At 58.5% G+C, this 20337-nt stretch overlaps 1 protein-coding gene across 1 annotated transcript in view; it reads right to left on the minus strand.

The window, feature by feature from the left end:
• Positions 1-19853, minus strand: part of LOC113409610 (protein CBFA2T3-like) — a 24781-nt gene extending 4928 nt beyond the window's left edge. Inside the window, exons 1-7 of the mRNA XM_026663735.1 lie at positions 19710-19853; positions 14178-14255; positions 11199-11440; positions 10603-10692; positions 4215-4396; positions 2529-2779; positions 664-749 (exon numbers count right to left, since the gene is read on the minus strand). Of these exons, the coding sequence (XP_026519520.1) occupies positions 664-749; positions 2529-2779; positions 4215-4396; positions 10603-10692; positions 11199-11440; positions 14178-14255; positions 19710-19830 (1050 nt within the window). The 5' untranslated portion in view covers positions 19831-19853. The remainder of the gene's footprint in view (positions 1-663; positions 750-2528; positions 2780-4214; positions 4397-10602; positions 10693-11198; positions 11441-14177; positions 14256-19709) is intronic.
• Positions 19854-20337: the final 484 nt, after the last annotated feature.

Raw genomic sequence — 20337 nt, forward strand, 5'->3', positions numbered from 1 at the left:
GGAGTGTGTCTACAGCAGGTTTGTGTCTGTCCCGATTTGCACGAGGGGAGTGTGTCTACAGCACGTTTGTGTCTGTCCCGATTTGCACGAGGGGAGTGTGTCTACACAAGGCACACATCAATGGAGTTACACTCAGCACACTTCCTGTGGCTTGCCAAGCCCTGAGAAGGCACCACTTTTGCAATGGCTGGTTCCCAGGACTTTCCCCTAGGCCAGGGCAGCCGGACAGGGCTCAGAATGGGGAACCGTAAGCCAGGGCACACAAAACGGGGTCCTGACTCAAATTCCAGCAGACAGGGACCCCAGGACTCCAAGGAGGGGCAGGGTCCGGCAGCTTGGAGACGGGGTTCAGTTTCTGCAGGGTTCCTGGCTCAGGAAAAGCCATCCGTTTCAGGGGGGACTTCCCCGGAGCCAGGGCTACAGCAGCAGACCCCACCTCGAATGTCAGAGAAGATGGTGAGTAGCACGGGACAGGAACCCGAGAAGTCCGGACGAGTTAACCTAGGAGCCCCTCTGTGGAGGGGCCAGAGCTCATGTTCTGTAGAGCAATTAATTCATGCCCTTCCCCCCACGTCCCCGTAGTGAGCACAAATGCCACAGCCACCCCAGTGCCCGGCAGGGCTGCCCAGGTAACAGACAGCGGCGCGCGGGGCTGCTACGTACGTTGTTGAGGTGTTTCCACTCCTCAGCCCACTCCCTGTCTGTTAGTCTGTGGTCGATCACTTCCTCCTGGCGGGAGCCGTGCACGGCTGGAAGAGAACACGCAGGTCAGCGAGAGCCAGTCACCCTGGCCCAGAGCTCTGGGCACCCCAGGGGCTCCAGTTACGGCTGTGTTTTATGATCTGTGTTAGGACAGCACCTCGGGGCCGTGCTCCGGGATTAGGGCCCCTTGTGCTGGGCACTGTACAGAGCAAAGAGATGAGAGCAGTGCTGGCGGGCAGGGGGTGTGCCTGGCCCACGCAGCATGCTGGGAGGTGTCGTGCAGGGCCTGGGGCTGGAGCACGCTGCTCTGTCTTGGGCTGCACCCGCTCAAAGAGCTCGACACGGGCCGGCAGTGGAGTCACGCCCCATGGCAGGAGAGGCCATCAGGGAAAAAGAGAGAGAGAGAGACGTTCGAAAATCAGTGCAGTCTCTATAGCCTCCATACAGCCCCCACTTGGGCCAGCTCTGGAACACAGGGCACTGTCTGAGCAGCCCGGACAGGCTAACTAACAGGGAGACGCTTCGCCTTCCCTTTGCTAACCGGGGAATTGGGCTTTGGGCTGCTGCCAGGGCTGCCCATGTGCCAGGAACGGGGTCGCCCTCCCAGCAGCCCTGGGTCAGCACCTACACCTCTGCACTGCTGCTGACGGGGGCAGCGCTCTCCTGCCAATCACTCATGGACGACCCTCTTTACGGGCCCTTCCCTGCAGGAGACCCTGCAATAACAGCTGCCCACCCCGGTCCCCGGTCCCCTTTCCAACAACTTATCTTCTCAGCGGCGGGAAGGGGGCACTGTTCAGGACCACCAAGAACTCAGCCTGCCTAGGACCCCCGGCAGCCCCAGAATGTCCGATGGATTTTCCCAGGGAGTCAGGGACTGAAATGCTGAGTGATTTGTGTAACCACTGCGCACTAACCCGGACTCTGACCAAGCTCCGCTTCTGTCCGCACCACTCAGTCTGACTCGGGTCACAAGCACTCAGGACCTGGGTCCTAGGACCCTGCTAGGGGGTGGGTCAGAGCCCGAGTCCCACTGGGACTGGGGTCGAAGCCTGGGCACTGTGCAGTGTGGCTGCAGGGCAAGCCAGAGACTCGAGTCAGAAGGGCTGTGCGGCGCAGTAGGGACACCTCGGGTACAAAGCAGTGTGGACGCTCAAATGCGGGCCCTCGAGCCTGAGTCCCCCAGACCTGGGTTTACAATGCGTGTAGACAGGCCCTCAGCAGCTCTGCCTCTCCTCCTGAAAGATGCCTCCCGCCTTGGCTTGGTACTGCTGTGACCCCAGCAATTTCTGAGTAGCATGCCCGGGATCCGGAGCGCTGCCCTTCCTCCGGGAGAGCCATCCCCTGCTCTGCTCTCTCTAGCTACCCAGGGGCAACTCCTCTCCACGGTGTCCTTACAGCACCCGCCACAACAGGGCTCGCTTCCCTCCGCAGAGCTGGGGCCGAATCCGTCACCCGGTGTAACTCCACTGCCTGCAGTGGGTTGGGCCCTCTGTCTCCACCCTGCCCCAACTGCCAGCCTCCCCCCGGCTCACCTCACCCGTCCCTTCGTTACGCTCTCAAGCCACCCAGAGCCATGGAGGCTCCCTCCCTTGGCCCGTGCTTTGTGGTGGCCAGTCCCCACCGGACTGCGCACGCTCCAGGGAGGCACCCTGGCCCCCGGTGAATTCCCAGGCACCTCCCCTCGGGCAGGCAGTCTAGGGTGCCCCTTCCCTAGACTGCACGGAGCAGTCTGGCCCCTGCAGCAGTGGAGGGGAAGGGATGCTCTCCGGGTCGTCTCTCAGGGAGGTCAATCCCCCCGAATGCCCACGCCGCCTCCCACTCACCCACTTGCCGGTGGCGCTCCCGGAGCTCCCTGGGGTCGGGGTGCCGGTACGTGTCCCGGTAGTGGTGCGCCATGGCCATGTCCTCCAGGCGGTAGTGCGGGGGTGGTGGTGGGGTGGGGTGGGGCAGCCCGTTGGGCTGGTGGCTTAGCCCGTTGCTGGGGCTGTACCGCTGAGCGGGGCTCATGGTGCACGGCCGTTTGCTGAGGTGTTCGGGGTGCAGAGGGTCTCGGTCCGAGCCGTTCTCTTTGGTCCTGCTCCGGAGGAGAAAAAGGGCGACCTGGTTACAACACTGAGAAAGGGCTTCCTGACCCTCGGCTCCTTTGCAAAGGGCTTTGAGCCCCAGCCGCTGAGCCCAACTCTGACACTGACTCCCACGGGGGCCTTGGGCAAGTCACTGCCCTTCCGTGCCTCAGTTTCCCCCTCTGCCAAATGAGGGAGGATGATCCTGACCTACAGAACCTGAGGGTAAGTGTCTCCAGAAATGCAACTAGCTACCAACATATCCAGTCCAACCTGGAGCCCGCATCATTGCGTCCTGGGTGCAGTGAGTGATTCCTCCGAGCAGGGGGAGTGCTGAACTCAGTCTGAACTAGACAGCTGTGGGCCAGATTCGTCTCTGGCTCCTGCCTGCTCATGCACTGGCCCCCTGCAGGGCAGTCTGCTGGGTGACAGGGCACATGGCCAGGGAGGTAGGGGGCTGTATGGCTACACAGCACACTAACCCGGGCTCTGACTCAGGTTTGAGCCGCAGTCCTTCTTCTGTCCACACACCAATCAGTCTGACTCGGGTCACAAGCACTCAGGACCCGGGTCCTCAGACCCTGCTGTGGGGAGTCTCATTGTGACTCGGGGCCAAGCCCCGTCGCTGTGCAGTGTGGACACAGCTCAAGCCGCGGACCTGAGACAGAAAGGCTGTGCAGCGCAGTGTAGATATGCTAGCACGGCTGCGAGACCCCGGTCCAGCACCTGTAAGCCCCAGTTTACCATGCAGTGTGGACGCTCAAGCCCTGGCTTAGAAACCCAGAGACCCTCAGGCCCAGGTTCCATAGACCCAGGTTAACAATGCAGCGCAGACATGCTGTTGGGTGGCACTGGTCACAAAGAGGTGTGTGGCCAGGACGGCTGGAGGTGCTGATTCCTGCCCAGACAGCTCGCCTGGTGCCTGGGTAGAGATGCAAGCTGCCCACCTTTCTGGGAAGCCCCAAGGAGGCGGATGGTGGGAACTTCAGCTGCCCCCTACTGGAGTGAACCTCCCCTCTGGTGCAGGGGGCTTAGTCCTGACGTACCCCCAGATCCCAGGAGCCCCGAGGGCTGCACACGGCGGGGAAATGCTCCAGGCCATGTGACATTCCCCATTCACAGCAATCAGGAATGGGCGCAGCTCCACACCCCACAGTGCCTGGAGTCTGGCTGTGAGTGGCCCAACGTGCCTGCCATGCTCTCTGGAGTAGGGTCTCACCAGCCTGGGCCCTTGAGCTTCGCCAGGGGAAAGGCTGGCGGAGAGTACTCAGGAGACTGCCCTGCCCCAAGCCCCACCCCTAAAAGGTGGGGAGCTGGGAACGGCTTTATCCTCTCCTCCTTGCTGGGTCGCGCCCACTCGCCGCGGGCCCCGTGCTCACCGCATGACACTAGCCCCGGGAGCTGGGTGGGGCTCCCGGAAAGCAAGCGCGAGCCTCCGGGTCCTACCTGTCTGGTGTCCTCCTCTTGCCAGTCTCGGTGACCTCCAGGAGCAGCTCAGAGGAGTCGATGGGGGAAGAGGCGTTGGCATCGAGCAGCAGCTGTTCGTGCTGGGCCAGGTACTGGGCTGGGGTCTGCTTGGCCATGCGGGCGCAGTGGAGCAGCTCGCGCTGCAGCAAGGGCAGGTTGGCCTGCAAGTGGGGCAGAGACAGAGTAAAGCCCCCGCCAGCCCCAGCACTCCCCCCACCACCCACTTTTGCACAGACAAGCTGTCCCAGGCTGGGCTCCATTGCCTTGCAGGGGTGGGCCACGAGGGGGCTCCTTACTCTGCGTCCCTCGCAGACCGGGAAGGGCCAAGATAAACGGCAGAGGATGCCGGCCTGACAGGGAGGGAGGAGCTTCCTCACCCGCTGCTGGCTCTGCCAGAGCAGCCCCCAATGCAAGGATCCCATCTGCCTTGTCTGACCACACGACCAAGAATTCGCCGCCCTTGGCCAAACCGCCCATGTGGGTCAGTGCCCGGGTCTCGGGTCTCCGTGCAGCAGCGCTTCCCCGTCCCCAGGCATTGCTGGGGAAAGCAGGGGTGTAGCACACCCTTCCCCCGAACCAGCATAATGAGGTTCCCTCCCTCGAACCCCCAGTATAGGCCGGCTCAGCCTGAGCCTTGGCCGTGTTAGACACGACACGAGGATTCTCCTACACTTCTGGCCAGGAGACGTGGGAGTTACCCCATAACGACCAGCTGCAGGGTTTGTGGCACCTTCCCCGGAAGCAAGGTACAGGACACTGGAGTAGATGGATAATTGGACTGATCTAGAATGGGAATTGCTATGTTTGGGCAAACCTCCCCTGGTAACAGCAACAGACAATTGCTAGCACCTGGCCAGAATCCCAGCTGTATGGATTCAATCAAGCACCCGGCTAAGGTCTCCCTCCGTGCCTTCAGCCCCTCCTTTTAGCCATCAGAGTCAGGGGCTGGGAGCTCACCAGGCTTTGGAAGTCCCAAGAGTTTCTGTAACCAGCAGGCATCACTGCCGTTTGCTCCCATCCCATGGGCTCCTGAGGGGGGCTGCGGTTTGAGCTCCTCTGTAAATCATTTTGAGGCCAGGGCTGCTAGCCTTACTCGCCCTGAGGAGCGCCTTACTCAGTAAGTAGCTCCACTGATTGCACTGTTGCTGCTAATTCGAATGAAGGGTGACAGAATCAGGCCCATATATAGCCTGGCTAGGGAATGGGCTTCCCCCGTCCCCCGACCCGGAGACGGATTCTAAGCCACGTAAAGCACTTGGGGCCAGATCCAACCCCAGCCAAGGGGATGGAAAGGCCCCTGTTGGATTTCAATGGGGGGGGGGGTTGGATCTGGCCCACAGATGCCACAGGGATGGGCACCAGACAACCCCCGGGGATAAGACGAACACAGATCACAAAAGCCCAGGGCTTCTCCTGCCTATCAGCACATGTGGTTTACACAGGCTGCGTCCGCTCCTCCAATACCGCGGCCACTCGTGGTGCCACGTTTACTTTCCCTTAGCCAGCGCTTGGGAGCGGCTTTGGGGGTGTTCCTAGCCATGCCGCCACCCAGGCGAGAGCCCCCCCCAGGGCAGACCAGGAGAGCCCCACCTGTCCCTGGGTGGGGCCATGGCCAGCTCGGACACCAAGAGTCGCTCGCCTCTCCAATGTGTGCATTTGCAGGGGAGGAAGGACTTGTAAATAAACTCCCCCACCCACGGAGTTTCTCAGGGAGCTTCCACCCCGAGAAGAGCATCCAAAGCAGAAATGATTAAGCAGCAGAAACACATTTTTATCCAAGCGCTTTTGCTGCCAGCCCCGGTTTTCGATTTAGGCAGCTGATCCTCAGCCAAATCGCCATCTGTTGAACATGTTCGAGTTGAGCTGAGAAAATGTGCTGCTGGAGATTTGAGGGCAGCATGCCCCTCCCCCCCCCCTAGTTCCCCCTCTCCCCAGTTAAATAAATAATTTTTTAAAAACCGGAGTCTGGGAAACATACTGGGGCTGGCTGGTTGCAGTTAGCGTAATGAGAAGCAGCTGGCGTCCTAGGTGGAAACAGCTGGGAGCAGGGTGCCAGGGGATCAGACAGCACAGGGAGTGTTGTCAAATGGCTCCTCTGGCCAGAGAACCGCTGAGCCTCACTCGGGAACTGCAGCCAGGAGCCGGATTTTCAGAGCGCCCCAGGACCTGAGGTCTGGGAGCACCAGGCACAGAGGTGCCAAGGAAGCCAAGCTTCTCCAGGGCACCGTCACATCGGCCTCTGCCCAAGGATCTGGAGCCAAGCCTTCCCGGCAGGGAGCACTGGCCCTCTCTGATGGGCATGGAGCTTGGAGGACAGGGCAGCATCTCCCGGAGCGGGGCAAGGAGACGTACCCTCACCCTCCAGGCTGCGGCGCTCGGTCTCCTCTAGCTTTGGACAGCAGAGGAAGAAGCATCAGAAACTGCAGGTCCTGCCCAGTGCCCAAGACATGGATCCCCCAGCTGGCCCCCTGTGCCCGCCTTCCTCAGCGGTTAGGCAAGTGGGTACGACTGCCCGACCAACGGCACTGCAGGCAGCGGAGAGACTAGGTCCACTTGGAGCTCTGCCCCGAGAGCCAGGCCAGCAGCAATGTCCCTGATCCCCTCTCCTCCCCAGGGCCGCACTGACCGCAGCTGCCTGAGGGGCTGCTGTGCCGGGCCCAGGCACGGAATGGAAAGGGGCATTGGGGGGATCAGGGGAAAACACAATACAGACTCACAGAGCCAACTCCTTGCCCCATGGTAATAAATCCCTCGCCATCTACAGCACTTTCCATAGACCACCAAACTCAACCGCACAGCAACCCTAGGAGGGACAGCTTATTATTACCGCCCTTTCACCAGTGGGGAAACTGAGGCACGGAGCAGTTACGTGACCTACCCATGGCCATAGGAGGCAGTGTCAGAGCCCATAACTCAAAGCCTGATTTTCAGAGGTGCTGTGCACCCACAGTTCCCATTGGCATCAGTCCGACTTGCGAGAGCCCAGTACTTCTGCACGTCAGGCCCCTTTTTTGCCTCCCTGTGCCTCGGTTTCCCCATCCACATAGCAGGGAGAATAGCACCTATCTCCTGGGGGCATTGTGGGGCTTGGATTAATAGAGCCCATTCCTGCAGCCATAGAACAAAGAGCAACAGGATCAGGTCTTTCATGCTTGAGATTTTCAAACCAGTCCAGGTGACTGGCCACGTAGCTTTCATTCATGTCAATGGAACCTGGGTGTCTAAACCTCCTAGGCTGCTTTGAAAATCTCAGCCTATGTCTCTAAAGAGCTTTGAGATCCTCAGGCAGAAGCTCTGATTTTATACTCAGTTTCCCCCCGGACAGAAGGACGGGGGCAGGCGAGCCCACCCTGCCCGACGCGGCTGTGTGTGGGGCCAGCGCCGAATCGCCCCAGAGCACTCTTAAATGTTGAAACCCTTTGCCGTTTGATAGGAGTGGAATACACCGGCTCCGAGAGTGCTGGAGGCTGCTCTGGCCAGATTCCTGCGGCTAGTTCAGAGCCATCGGGATAGAACCCTTGGGGCCGGGGCGGGGGAGATAATAAAGATGCAAGGGGGGGGGGCTCTCCCCCCCCCCCTCCGATTCCTCTGATAAACAAGGGCAGCTGAAGCCAGCCCCGGAGCATCGGCTGTACATATTTGGTTTGAGAGACATGCCAGGGCGCTGAGAATCCCTCCAGAGCGGGGCGACAGAGCAGGCTCAGGGCGGAATTAAAAGGCAAATATAAAAGGGAGATTTTTAATGAACTGCACGTGGTGAGCAGCTGGGCCTAGCCCTGCTTTTTGCTGCACACAGCTCGGCATGTGGGCGAGAGCGGGAGTGCACCTGTACTGAAGAGCTGCGGGACGTCCTGGGGGCTGGGGAGGGGGCAGCACAGGTTACCCCCTCCCCACCCCCACATTTCCCAAACCAACAGACTCAGCTGCGAAGCTGGAACTGCTGAGACCGGAGAGTGAGAGCCCGGGAAAGAGAGAGGGGTCGGGCAACAACTGAGTTAAAGCTCAGCGAGCCCCCCTTGCAGCTCCTGCTCTGGTCCAGGGCCTCCTTCCTCACCTGGGGACGTCGCCGGCTCCCACCAGGCAGCAGCCCGGTCCCAGGAGCTGCTGTATGATTGTCTGTGGGGCGAGGAAGGCTAAGTGAGGGGGGGCCTCCAACATGGCCCCAACGGGCAGGGCACTAACGCACTATGGTGCAAAGCAAGAGGGCTTTAAGGGTTCCCTAGCGTTAATGTCGGGGGCCAAGAGTTACACCAAACTGGGCCCTGGGAGCCAAGGCCCAGCAACCTGAGAGTGGGAGGGGACATGGAGCCAGGCCCCCGTCCTTGTCCCCTTCGGGCCCCTGGCTGATCCTGCTCTGTCTCTTTCTCATTCGTGTCATGGAAGAGCAGACGTGCAGCAAGGACGGTTCCCCGCTAGCTCCCACAGGAGGCGGGAGCTACAGGTCTGGAAAACACCCTCACATCCATGGCATGGCAGAGACTGAGCTCCACCCACGCAGAGCTAGCGGGAGGCACAGGCGGGGTGGGGTCACTGGGGGGTTGTTTGAGCCTCTTTTGCGTTCACCTCGAGAACTGGCAATGCCAGGCACCCGCCCAGGAGAGGGCTGAGCCAGCTGCTGAGACCACGAAACTGGCACCACAGGTTCTCGCTGGGCAAAGATTTCATATAGGCCCAGAGTTCTGACCCCGCCCCTCGGCCAATCTGAGTGTACAACGCCCTGGGTCCAGCACCCCCTCCCATCACTGCCCGGGCGGCACCTCCGCTCCGAGCCGGTGCATTGACTGACAATGAGAGGGTCACGTTCAGACCCAGAGCCCACCCAGGAACCTGCTCCCGGAGGCTGCCCACATTCACCAGCAAACCCAGCCTCGGAGTGGAAGCCAGGTACCCCCAGCGTGAGCCGTGTCAACCCAGCGTCAGGCACTTGCAAATGAAGAGGAGGGAGTCAAACTTCAGTGGTGACATATTCCAGAGGGGTGGACCCCTGGCACTAACCTCCATGCCAGCAGCTGGGTGCCTGCAATGAGCGAGCACATGTGACTGTGTCAGCCAGCGTTCCCCGCTGCTTCCATTCACCTGGGCACCACCAGCCTGGGGCAAATATCCAGGCCCGGAATGGAGAGCTGGATCTGAAGCCTTGCGAGTGAAAGGTGGGTTTTCCCGGGGTTTCTGGATACCTAAGCACACCGCCTCTTTCCTAAGGGGACGCTGCCCTTTAGGTTAGGCAAAGCAAACTGGTTTCCATTTGTAACTGTCTTGCCCTTTGAAATGCACTCGAGAATGGCATCAGTGCGTCTGTCATCCCTTTGCATCCCAGGCTAGTAATCCTGTGTAACCCACCCCGCCCCCAGTGTTCACTTTCTGTTTATTTAAAACGGGGCAGAGCTGGGTTTCTGTCACAACGTGGCTGGCCTGGGGAGCGGGGGGAGGAAGGGCATAGCTCTCCAGCTGGGACTGATCAGCTGCCTCCCAGCTGAGGCTGTGATGAGGCCGTGGGTCCGGGGATAGCAGGAGCTCAGGTTCTGGGCAGAGTGGGTAGGGTAGGCTCTGCAGGGGAAAGAACCCAGTTTGCATGTGACACTCAGCGTGTGGCCTGGGAACAGACGAGGGAGCAGACTGGGAGTAGATAGGCCCCTGCAGGAGATCCCGAATCGGGGAAGGGACACGACTGATGTGCTGAATTTGTGTTATTTGGGAAAAGAACCCGAAGAAAAGGGGCCTGGAATCCCGTGGCTGGAGAGCGCTCTTTGGTGCACGGGCCCCGGGCTTACAGCGCCCCACAAAGCTTACTAGGCAGAGACAGGGCTTCCCGTTGGTTTGAAACGTTCCATGGAAGTCAAGACGCCCCCTCTGCGGCACTGGGAAGCCAAACACAAGCACCTCGGCTAGTGCAGAGACAAGGGCTTGCTGAGTTCCCCGGTCCAAAGCTGGGGGCAGCGGGAGAAGGGAATGTGCCACCCCAATGGGGAGGAGGGAGTGAGTCCTTCAAAGCATGTTCCTGTGCGTGTGAGCGGAGGGGGTGAGCCCGAGGAACACGGGGAAGGGGGTTCCTGGCTTCCTAAAATTACAACATTCAGGCAACCAACCCAGCACAACCCCCCCACTCCCGCCCAACTCTCCTGGGCTCCACCCCAGAGCTCCCCAGCTCCATGGGATCTGTCCTCATCTGACTCAGGTATTTGCATGTTCCTTGACAGAGCCGATAAATTCTTCCCATAGCCCAGGCGTCTGATAAGTGAGCCACCCACAGCAACCACAGCAAGTCAAAGGGTGCCTGATGCCGCAGAGCTCCCCCATAGGGTGTCATCGGGGGCTGGTGGGGCCACGGCCCTGGGCTAGACAGGACTGGGCGGCATAAGGGACCTACCTTCAAGAAGGGGATGACGAAGGGGCGCAGCGGGAAGTTAGTCGCCTCCTGGAGCTTGGAGTGGAACTCTTCGATGGTCAGCGTGGAGTTCTGCGAGGCAGAGAGAGGGTCAGGCTCAGAGAGGAGTCACCAGCCCGTTCACACGGCCAGCCATTCGCCGCACTGACCCCGCTTCTCCCTCCCACCAGCCTGGGGCAGAGCTGGGCATTTCCACTGGGCTCTAGAATTCACATGGCTACCGCCACAGGCCCTGGGCTACTAGTCACACGGGGCTGGGCTGGGGAGGGGCAGGTCAGTTCATTTGGACAATTCTCTCTTCACCTCTGCATTTCGGTGCAGGGCTTGAGGCCACAATGGGCAATTTGTACCCGGTGACAAATGCAGGAGAAATTCCCAGTTTTGCTGGGGGGAGAGAGGGGGAGAAGTTTGCTTCTGGGAAAACGGCAAATTTTTTCCCCAGAGCAAATTCAGGAACACCAGCAAAAATCTCTGCGGAGTTGGCCCCACAGCTCTGGGAGGGAAAAGCCTGGCTCGGTTACAGCTACGTCCGTCTCTCCGATGGGGCATGCCGGACAAACACGCCCCACAGAACGTACCACAAGCCCCAGCACCAGCGTGCGCACCCGCTCCCCGATCTCCGGGGAGATGTCGTTCCCAAACTGCTGCAGGGTGGTCAAGAAGCGCTTGAGTTTGCTGAGCTGCCGGGCGCCGCAGGCGGGAGGGAGCTGATGGGTGGACAGGGAGGCAGTGGAGGAGGTGGCAGGCCCGTTGCTGAACCCGTTGGGGGTGGAAGGAGCTCCATTGATAGCGGTAGGCGAGTGGCTGCTTCCATTCATTACTGCAATGAGAGAGACAGAGAGACGGTCACTGGAGAAGACACTGGCTTTCAAGACCAGTGGCTGGCCTCTGGCAGAACGCTGTAATGGGCTTCTAGCAAGTAGCGCTGTCCCCCACTGGAGAGAATCAGAACGACTCTACTATGGGCCATAGGCTCTAGACAGCCAGAAGCTAATGGGGATTTTCCTTTACCAAAGTGGGCTTTTTGGAGCAGGAGGCTGAGTTCTCAGTGTGCGGATGGTGACCTGCAGAGAGGATGCCATGCGCAGGTCCTGTGCAGGGAAGGGAGGTGGGAAGACGTGTCAGCGAGGGGAGGGCAGGCAGCACGGGGCGTGGGGGTGTCAGCACCAGGGGGCAGGGAAGATATGTCAGTGTTTGGTGGCTACATGGGGAGTCCGGCTGTCTCACAACGACATGTTGCAAACAGAAGGGAACGTGAACGCCAATGTCCGGCCACGGCAGCTTCCAATCGACAGCCAAGCAGCAGGGCGATCAGCCACGGCCCCCGCGGGTAAATGAATGTGCCGTGAAGCGGCCGTGTGCTCATCAGGCCCAATAAATCAATAACTCGCCCTGCTCCCGGAGAGACCTGGCTCAGCCAGTCATTTAACAGCGACACAAACACAACGCACGAGGACAGCAGAGCCTGTCTGGAAATCCTGCCCCTCGCTGCACAGGGGGCTCTGTGTATCAGCACGTGGCCTCTGCTGGACCAGAGCATGGACCGGAAGGAACAACTCGCCTTCCCCAGCCCCACGGAGAATCCGCAGGACAGCCAACGAGGGCTCCAGCCCGGGCTGTCACCACGGGGATGGGGAGCACTTTGCATCAGCCTCGGCAAATACAACCTGACAGCGGAGCGAGGGCCTGAGGCTGCTCGACTGGCTGGGATGTTTGCAGGTGGTGATGTCTAGGGCTCGCTCCTGCATGTGCCAAGCGCTTCCAAGGGCTGCTCATGCAGGGCCAAGCCCCAGGAGCCAACTTCCAAGGTGTTCAGCAGCCCGGGGGGCAGGACGGGCGCAGAGCTCTTTGGAAAATCCAGCCCTAACTCACCTCAGCCATACATGCGGCTATCTGCAATCACAGAATGAAAGGCAGGGCCAGGCCCTGACATCTGCTTTCTAACCCTGCAGAACAATCGGTTGCATTAAAGCTGTGCCTGCAGCGTTTGAACCCGCAGCAGTGGATCCTCGGCACTTACAGGCCGTGCATTTCCTAGCGTGTGCAGAGATCAACCCCCTAGGAAAGGTGCCTTCATGCCAATCGCTGCTGAGCAATCGCCCTCTCCTGTCCACAGAAAGTAGAGAGGGGATTGTGCTGCTAGGTCCCGCCTACCCCACCCGGCATCAGCCAGGGCAAGATTGCGCCAAGCCCTGGGCACTTCTGCCCGTTGTCCAGCGCAGCTTGAAATCACAGAACCAGCACAATTGCTGGGTAATTACACTCCGGGGGAATCCAATCCCTGGATAGCCCATCAGTTACAGGCTTTTCGCCAGTCTCCCGCCTCTGCCTAGTCCCCACGTCTCCCCGGAGCAGGAACCGCAGCAGCTAGAAGCGCAACCCAGGAAACAGAGTCGCTCAGAAAAGCAGAGGGATTCCTGTTCACAGGCTCCGTGACACAGTGCATCTCCCCCGCCCCCCATGCAAATCACATCCATGAAATCGGGGCGCCGAGTCCCCCTGAACATAGCTCTGCTGGGAACACAAACCCCAAAGGGCCCCACGATTCGCCCTGAGAAAATACAGCCGCTGAATAGCCCCGTGGCTCTCAAAATCCCCCCTTCCTGCGTTCACTACTAACCTGCCCCGCTGTGGTTATGCTTCTTGGAAACCAGCAGCCCTGACTCTGGTGTTTTCTCAGGCTCCCTCTCGCTCTACTATGAAGCAATATCAGCCGCTTGCTAAAGAGATGCCGAAAATAACCCCCTGGCCACAACTGCTTTTATTCCAGTGACAGGTGTGTTACTAAGTTAAACTCCGCACATGGCCCCGACGGAAGGTTTGTGGACGCAGCCTGCACCCTTGTAGCCAGCTCCGCTAACGGGGGAGCGAGCGGGTTGGGAAAAAGTCCCGTTCGGACTGAGACGGTAAAAAACGAACAGCGGCAGCCTCCTTGAAAGCACCCTCTCTGCACGCCCTCATGTGCTCACACCCACAAGCGCTGGTGGTGAATTCGCTGCTCCCACAAGGCTGGGGCTAACAGACAGCAATGGACGCAGACACCCGGGACTCCAGGATCAGCTGCCAGAGGGCAGATCCCAGCACTGGTCCCACAGAACGGTGTGTTTGCCAGCTCCCCATCCTGCCCCTATGCTGGGCTGGAGCCATGTCCTACGATTGCTGTGCACCACTCAATGAAAGGGCTCGTTGCCTGTGGCTGTGACCCGGCTCCCCACGCCCTGGGGCCGAGTGCAATGCCCACGGAGCAGGCTATGCGCTTGGGAGCTCCCTTAAGTGCCCTGTGCCCCTGTGCTCTGGGGAGGAGGTAATATCCAGGTAAAAGCAGTGCCCCAGCTTCACCCCAAGCGCCCCCACCCTCCCACGGGGCGGCATACCCTATCCAGCTCCTGCCTGCCACGTAGCAGAACTGTCCCGGTTCTGCCACCCACGCAGAAGCACGGGGCAGGATGTCCCTCGCACTCGGTGCAGCATTAAGGACACGGGGTTGCTCTCTGGGGGAGGGAGAGCTGAGGTGGGCTCTGGGTCTCTCATTAGAGGGTATGTTTCATTTTACTTACAAAGACAGACCATCGACCATTTCAAGCAACCATGAAAACGGCCGCGAGGCAGAAACGTCGGAGGCCCAGCTTCTTGATCTGCAAGCAAAATAAAACACACGCTATCATGAGAGACCAGAGGGGGCAGCTTTCCACAGTGCTGGGCGGGGGCTGGGCTGCTTCGGCCCCCATCTGCTTGAACTGGAGCTGCGTGGTGAAAATCCGGAGGTGAGAGACTTAACGGACTTCTCCTTGGAATGGACTGTGGGTCCCTGCCTTGAAAAGGCCTGGCCGTGCTTCCTAAATGGCATTGATCATCCAGGGACCTCCAAGCACTTTGGAGGGATCCATAAAGGAAGCCTCGCCACTCCCAGGCGAGGCAGGTATCACAACCCTGCCTTGGGGAAACTGAGGCAGAGAGAGGGGAAGCAACTGGCCCAAGTCACACAGCAACTCAGTGGCTGGGAACAGAACCCTGCACTAGCCATTAAACAAAGTTCCCTGGATAGGGCAGAATTGCCACTGTCCCAAAGCAGGCAATTCAGGGGATAAATACTGACCTCTGAATCCAACATGGCCCTCTAGTGTCTGGCACCCCGCCCCCCCCCGGCTGCCTCCCTGAGTCCGACACTCTTACTAACCTCCTCAGCTTCTGCCCTGTCCCACGGCTTCCTCCCCCCGTGCTGCACAGAGCTCTCAAGAGTGGTAACCATTAAGTTTGCTGGTTAATAAAGTCCCTGATTTACAGGGTAAGTCTCAGCGCAGACCTGAGTCAGGCGGTTTGCTAATATTCACTAGGACTAAGTGCAAAAGGGACAACTTAAAATTCTTTTGCCTTTTTGTAACCTTTATGCATGCTCAATACATACAGAGCATCACCCTCAGCCGCAGTGTGGCTAGGAAAAACCCGGCATGTTGGAGGAGGGGGACACCCCGCTCCACACAGATGCACACGCACAAACCCAAGTACGAATTAAGAGGCACCACATCTGTTGCAGAGCTCAGATTAAAAGCAAAACCCATCAGATCACAGACGATCAGAATCCGATTTCTAATTAGAGAACAGCTGGTTCCAAACCCAGTGCTTGTACTGACTGGGAATGCAGCTCAGGGTTAAAAAAAAAACCAAACCAACCCGCTACCAAACACACCTTAAAGAGATTGGGTCTTGCCTGGATTCTCTTGAGCGGAGCAGATGGAGCAGCTTTGCCGTTCGAAGGCTAAGCAGTTGTCAAAGGCATTGGTGGGTTGTTGTTTTTTTTGTTCTTAGCATTTATCAGCAAGAAGCTGTTCTATTTGGTCATGAGGCAAGGCTCTCTGCTGGGGTGGGAAGGGGAGTCTCTTACAGATCTAGACCAGCTATTTCACAGAGCAACAGCTAGGCCAGTGCAGAGGATACACACACACCCACTCACATTCGTACAGTTACTCGTGGGCCATTGGCGCTGTCGTTTGTAGAACGGTTGTTGGCAGTGATGTAGCTGCGTTGGGCCGGAAGAACAGCTCTGGGCAGCTCCAAAGCTGGTCTCTCTCCCCAACACAAGTTGGTCCAGTAAAAGATGTCACCTCTCCCCTCCTTTGTCTCGCTTATTGGCACAAAGGGGCAAACAAAGTATGGCAAGGTGCCTGCAATCTCCTCTCCCTCCACTGGGGGCTCCACTGCTGGTCGGTGCAAGCCCCCAAAGTAGGTGGTGCTGGTGGCCAGGGAGTCATTGGGGAATGCCACCGGAGTGGCTGCTGGAGGATTTCCCCACGGACTGAAAGCTCTCTCCCCTAGCAGAATCCCGGGGGACAGCAAGGAGATGCCACGTGCTCCTCCCTGGGCTAGTAGGTGAATGAATCTGGCCCAATAGTTTTACATTTCCAAAGTGATCAAGGCCCAACCCCACCCGCTAACGTCCCGTCTTGTTCCCGCTGCCCGAGGGGGCTAGAGAAAGTGGCCTCCAGCCCACTAAAGCCAAACGGATCTGTTTGCAAAGGGCTCCTCTGTGTCTGCAGGCACCTCCCGCTGCGTCTCCTCCATCTGGGTCTCTGGAGCAGCCCGGAGCAGGCTGTAACATGTCTATGTGACTGGCTCCTGCAGCGTGTCCCAGGACATTGCCAGATACAGCATGCAGCCGGTGCACACCAATCCCCAGCCTTCCCCGCTTACTACACGGAGGAGGGTGGCTGCAGCAACTCAGTGGAGAAGCTCTGCGGAAAAGGGGCAGAGCAGGGCTGCCAGGACTAGTCACGCGAGATGACTGATCCTGTGGAAGCTGTGAATGGAAGGGGGGAGGGCGGATAGCGGGGCTGGGGACTCAGGTGTGCTGCAGAGACACTGCACAAAGCCCTTGTTGAGCACCAGAGCCCTCCCAGCTGCGTGGTTTAGCTCAGGAGGAGGAGGCCCCCTGGGAGCGTTCCTGGAGCAATTCCCTGTCTGCGCACTCTGACACCTGCGCTCTGTCGGGGATGTGACAGAACGTGGGGGTGTGTGCAACCGGATTATGTGCCTTCTCCTTTAACACCATCCGTCTAGGGCCCTACCAAATTCACGGCCATGAAAAACGCATCCTGGATCATGAAATCTGGTCCATCCCTCCCCTAAGAAAATTGGTCTTGTGTGTGCTTTTACCCTATACTACACAGATTTCACAGGGGAGACCAGCGTTTCTCAAATCGGGGGCCCTGACCCAAAAGGGAGTTACAGGGGGGGTCACAAGGTTCTTTTAGGGGGGTCGGGGTATTACCACACATACTTCAATGCCTTCAGAGCTTGGCAGCCGAAGACAGGCGACTGTTGGCCAGGCGCCCAGCTCTGAAGGCAGCGCCCCCGCCAACAGCAGCGCAGAAGTAAGCGTGGCAGTACTGCAACCCCCCCTGAAATAACCTTGCGACACCCCCACAACTCCTTTTTGGGTCAGGACCCCTGCAATGACAACACCGTGAAATTTCAGATTTAGATAGCTGAAATCATGAAATTTACGATTTAAAAAATGACTGTGAAATTGACCAAAATGGACGTTGAATTTGGTAGGGTCCTAACTATAATACTCCCTAGCTCTTCTATAGCCCTTTGCATCAGCAGATTTCAAAGGGCTTTACCAAGAGGGTCAGTATCATTATGGGGAAACTGAGTCACAGAGGGGGAAAGTGACTTGCCCAAGGTCGCCCAGTAGACCAGTGGCAAAGCTGAGAACAGCCCCCAGGTCTCCTGACTCGCAGTCCAGTGCTCTATGCACTGTCTCCCATTCCACACTATGGTGCAGCGCCATTCACACATCACACATCAGTGTGTTACACTGTGGCACAGCAAGGTTCCAACACATATCGTCACTGCCTGCCTGGAGATACCGACAGCTCCAGGTGCTCAGACACTACACTGATAAGGGTCGTGGAAGAAGTAGCTAGCTAGTCGGAGATGTGTATGGGGATCGGGAGATAGGGAGATAGATGACAGGCCATTGGGGAGCACAGGGTTAAATCTATCCCAGGCCCAGCTCCCCAGGCTGTTCCCAGAACTCCTTGCAAGCAGGAATCCTGTTCAGTTTCTTCTTTCTTCTCAGGACAGTGATGGAACGAGGAGTCCGCCACGAACACCCGGACAGGGAGCAAGCAGTTCCCACTAAAGCCAATGGGAGCTGCAAGTGTGCAGGACCATTCAGGGTTGGCCCCGTTGTTTGTACCATGTAACATTTTCAGTGATGGTCACAGGTTGATCCCAAACCGGCCTGTGATGTCCACCTGGAACAGATCCTGACGGCGCCCTGTCACTGGCAGGACAACTGCTCCTCTTCCATCCTTTCCCATGGGACTGGCTCCGCACAGCCTGCCCCAATCGTGCCAGTCTGTGGCTATGCGCTCTAGGGGGTAGGTTTTCTCCAGATCATTTGCTTGCCATGCTGGCCTGACCTCTAGCTTTCCATCCCCCTCCTGGGTGTAGATTGTCCCAAACCTTTCGAGAGTACAGCTTACCCATGTAACAGGGCGCGCTGGCATGCGAGGGAGTGCCCCTGCGGCATGTGCTCCTGGCACCCCCAGCGCTGTGCTGTGTGACAGCTCCATTCGTTTGAAAAGAGACGAAGGAGGCTGCAAAGTCTTAGAGGAAAGGAGGTGGATGAGATCCAAGACAACCTATCAAGGCACCAGCCGCTCCGTGCCTGGTGATAGGAGAGGAATGAAACGGGCTACAACGCTGTAGAAATTAAACTGGCGTGGGTCTCCTTATCCCACCAGAGAAAGGAGAGAACACATCAATGCTGTAGCCTGCAACTGGCAGCCAGTGATAAGGTAATCCCAGATCCCACCACAATGACTTGATGCACACAGGCCATAGGGGAGCACGGGTTAAACCAGCATCAACAGCTCATTACAGCCCGGATCCTGGCACTCCTAAGTCCAGCAGCCCAGTGCCGCAGGGACTTGGCACCAGATGGGAGTTCCCCTTTGTTCGTGGCTTTCCAGCCTGGGGTTCGCTGCCATCCCCCTCTCCTCCCCCCGGTTCTTCCTAGAGCTGCTTGACAGTTTGCATTCGTCATTTTGTTGCTGCTGACAAAAATTTGGCCTTTTTTTCTAGCAAAATGTTTGGTGGGAAATTGTTGTGTCTCAGGAAATGTTCAGCTTTTTCAGCAGAAGTGAGAACAATGGAGCGCTTGTTGCTTTTTTGCTTTTTGGTTGATAAACTGATTCCCCCCGAAAAATTACCACAAAAACCCCTCCCCAAATGTTTTGTTTCTTCCTCAGATTTTCATGGAAAATATTCATAATTTCCCAACCGGTTCCAGTTGTTTCTGTATTGGAGAGAGTGTTGTCTCGTCGTTAGAGTGGGAGGCGAGGGGCGGGCACTGGCAGTCAGGACATTGACTCAGTGGGTGACTGTGGACAAATCACCCAACCCCTCTTCGTGCCTCAGTTTCCCCCTCTGTGACACGGGGATAACCACACTTCCCTAACCGCAGGGAGCACTTTGAGCAGGAAGGTGCTGGAAGGGTAGGTGCTTTGTGTCCTTTTTAGAGATGCAAATAAATAAGAAACACAAAGGCCCGTTCCAGGACGAGAGCAGTTACTCTCTCTCCACAGCATGAGGCTAACACAGAGGGGTGTGTCTCAGCTTCTAGAGCCCCGGGGCATAGCAAGGGCGGTGATGGAGGAGAGGTGTTAGGCCTGCCTACGGGCGTGTGCTCATCAAGAGCATTGGCTGCGGGGCTGGCCAGGCCCCACCTGCCCAGCCTGCCCCTTTGAGGTGGGCAATGCGCACGGTGGCCCCAGCTGAGCCCTGCGTGGTGCCACGCGGGCGCAAGCCAGGGATGCCTGGCTGGCTTCTGCAGGAGAATGTTGGGGCAGGGATGGGGGGAAGATGCTCCCTGCCCTTCCCTTCCCCTCCCCATGGCGTCCTGCCCAGGGGCAGCTGTAACAGGGCCCATATGCTTCCCGGTGGCACAGGGCACAGAGCCCTCTCGGGGAGTACCCTTTCCAGGTGACATCTCCGTCAGCACGACAGGATCCGGCCCCGAGTCTGCTCACCGCGTCCCAACCCCTCGCATCACCCCAGCCCCGTCTGCCCCGGCTACTCACTGGTGTTTGGCGTGAAGGAGGGGTGCCGCGTGGCTCCCTGCGTGACGGCTGGCGGCGGAGGAGGCATGTTGGGGGGTGTCGATCTGGACTGAGTCTTCACGTCGGCCGGCGAGTCAGGCATTGTGGCTGCCTTCTTCTTCTCTGCACTACCTGCAAGGGGCAGAGACGCAGAGAGCGAGACACAGGTGAGTGCAGCGGATCGGGGTCGCCGGGCCACATGGCACTAGTTAAACCCAGGCTGCTGATCCTTCCCTCACCCAGACGCGGACCTAACGCCCACTGGAGTCAGTGGGCATCTTGCCCTGGTCTGCAATGGCCTTTGGGTCAGGCCCTCACGGGAGGTGGCAGCTGTGCAGACCTCTTTGCATTGCAGCCAATCGAAACACACGTGTTTCTCCTCTCACATGGGCAGTTATTCCTGATTCACATCAGCAAGAGGAGGGCATGGCCCCGTGCCCCGTAATGCACACGGCTATGCCACTGGAAAGGCATCACCTTGGACTGAAACGGGCCCCCACACATGTGCCCATTTCAGGGTCCGTCCGTCCCCGCCCGAGGGCCCTTCTCCCATGGTGAGAACCGACTCATTTGTCCCGGGGAACCTCCACGTTTCCAAAACGCCAAATTG

This window comes from Terrapene carolina, unplaced genomic scaffold, assembly GCF_002925995.2.
Source record: "Terrapene carolina triunguis isolate 2854851 unplaced genomic scaffold, T_m_triunguis-2.0 Scaffold33911, whole genome shotgun sequence".
Lineage (NCBI taxonomy): Eukaryota > Metazoa > Chordata > Testudines > Emydidae > Terrapene > Terrapene triunguis.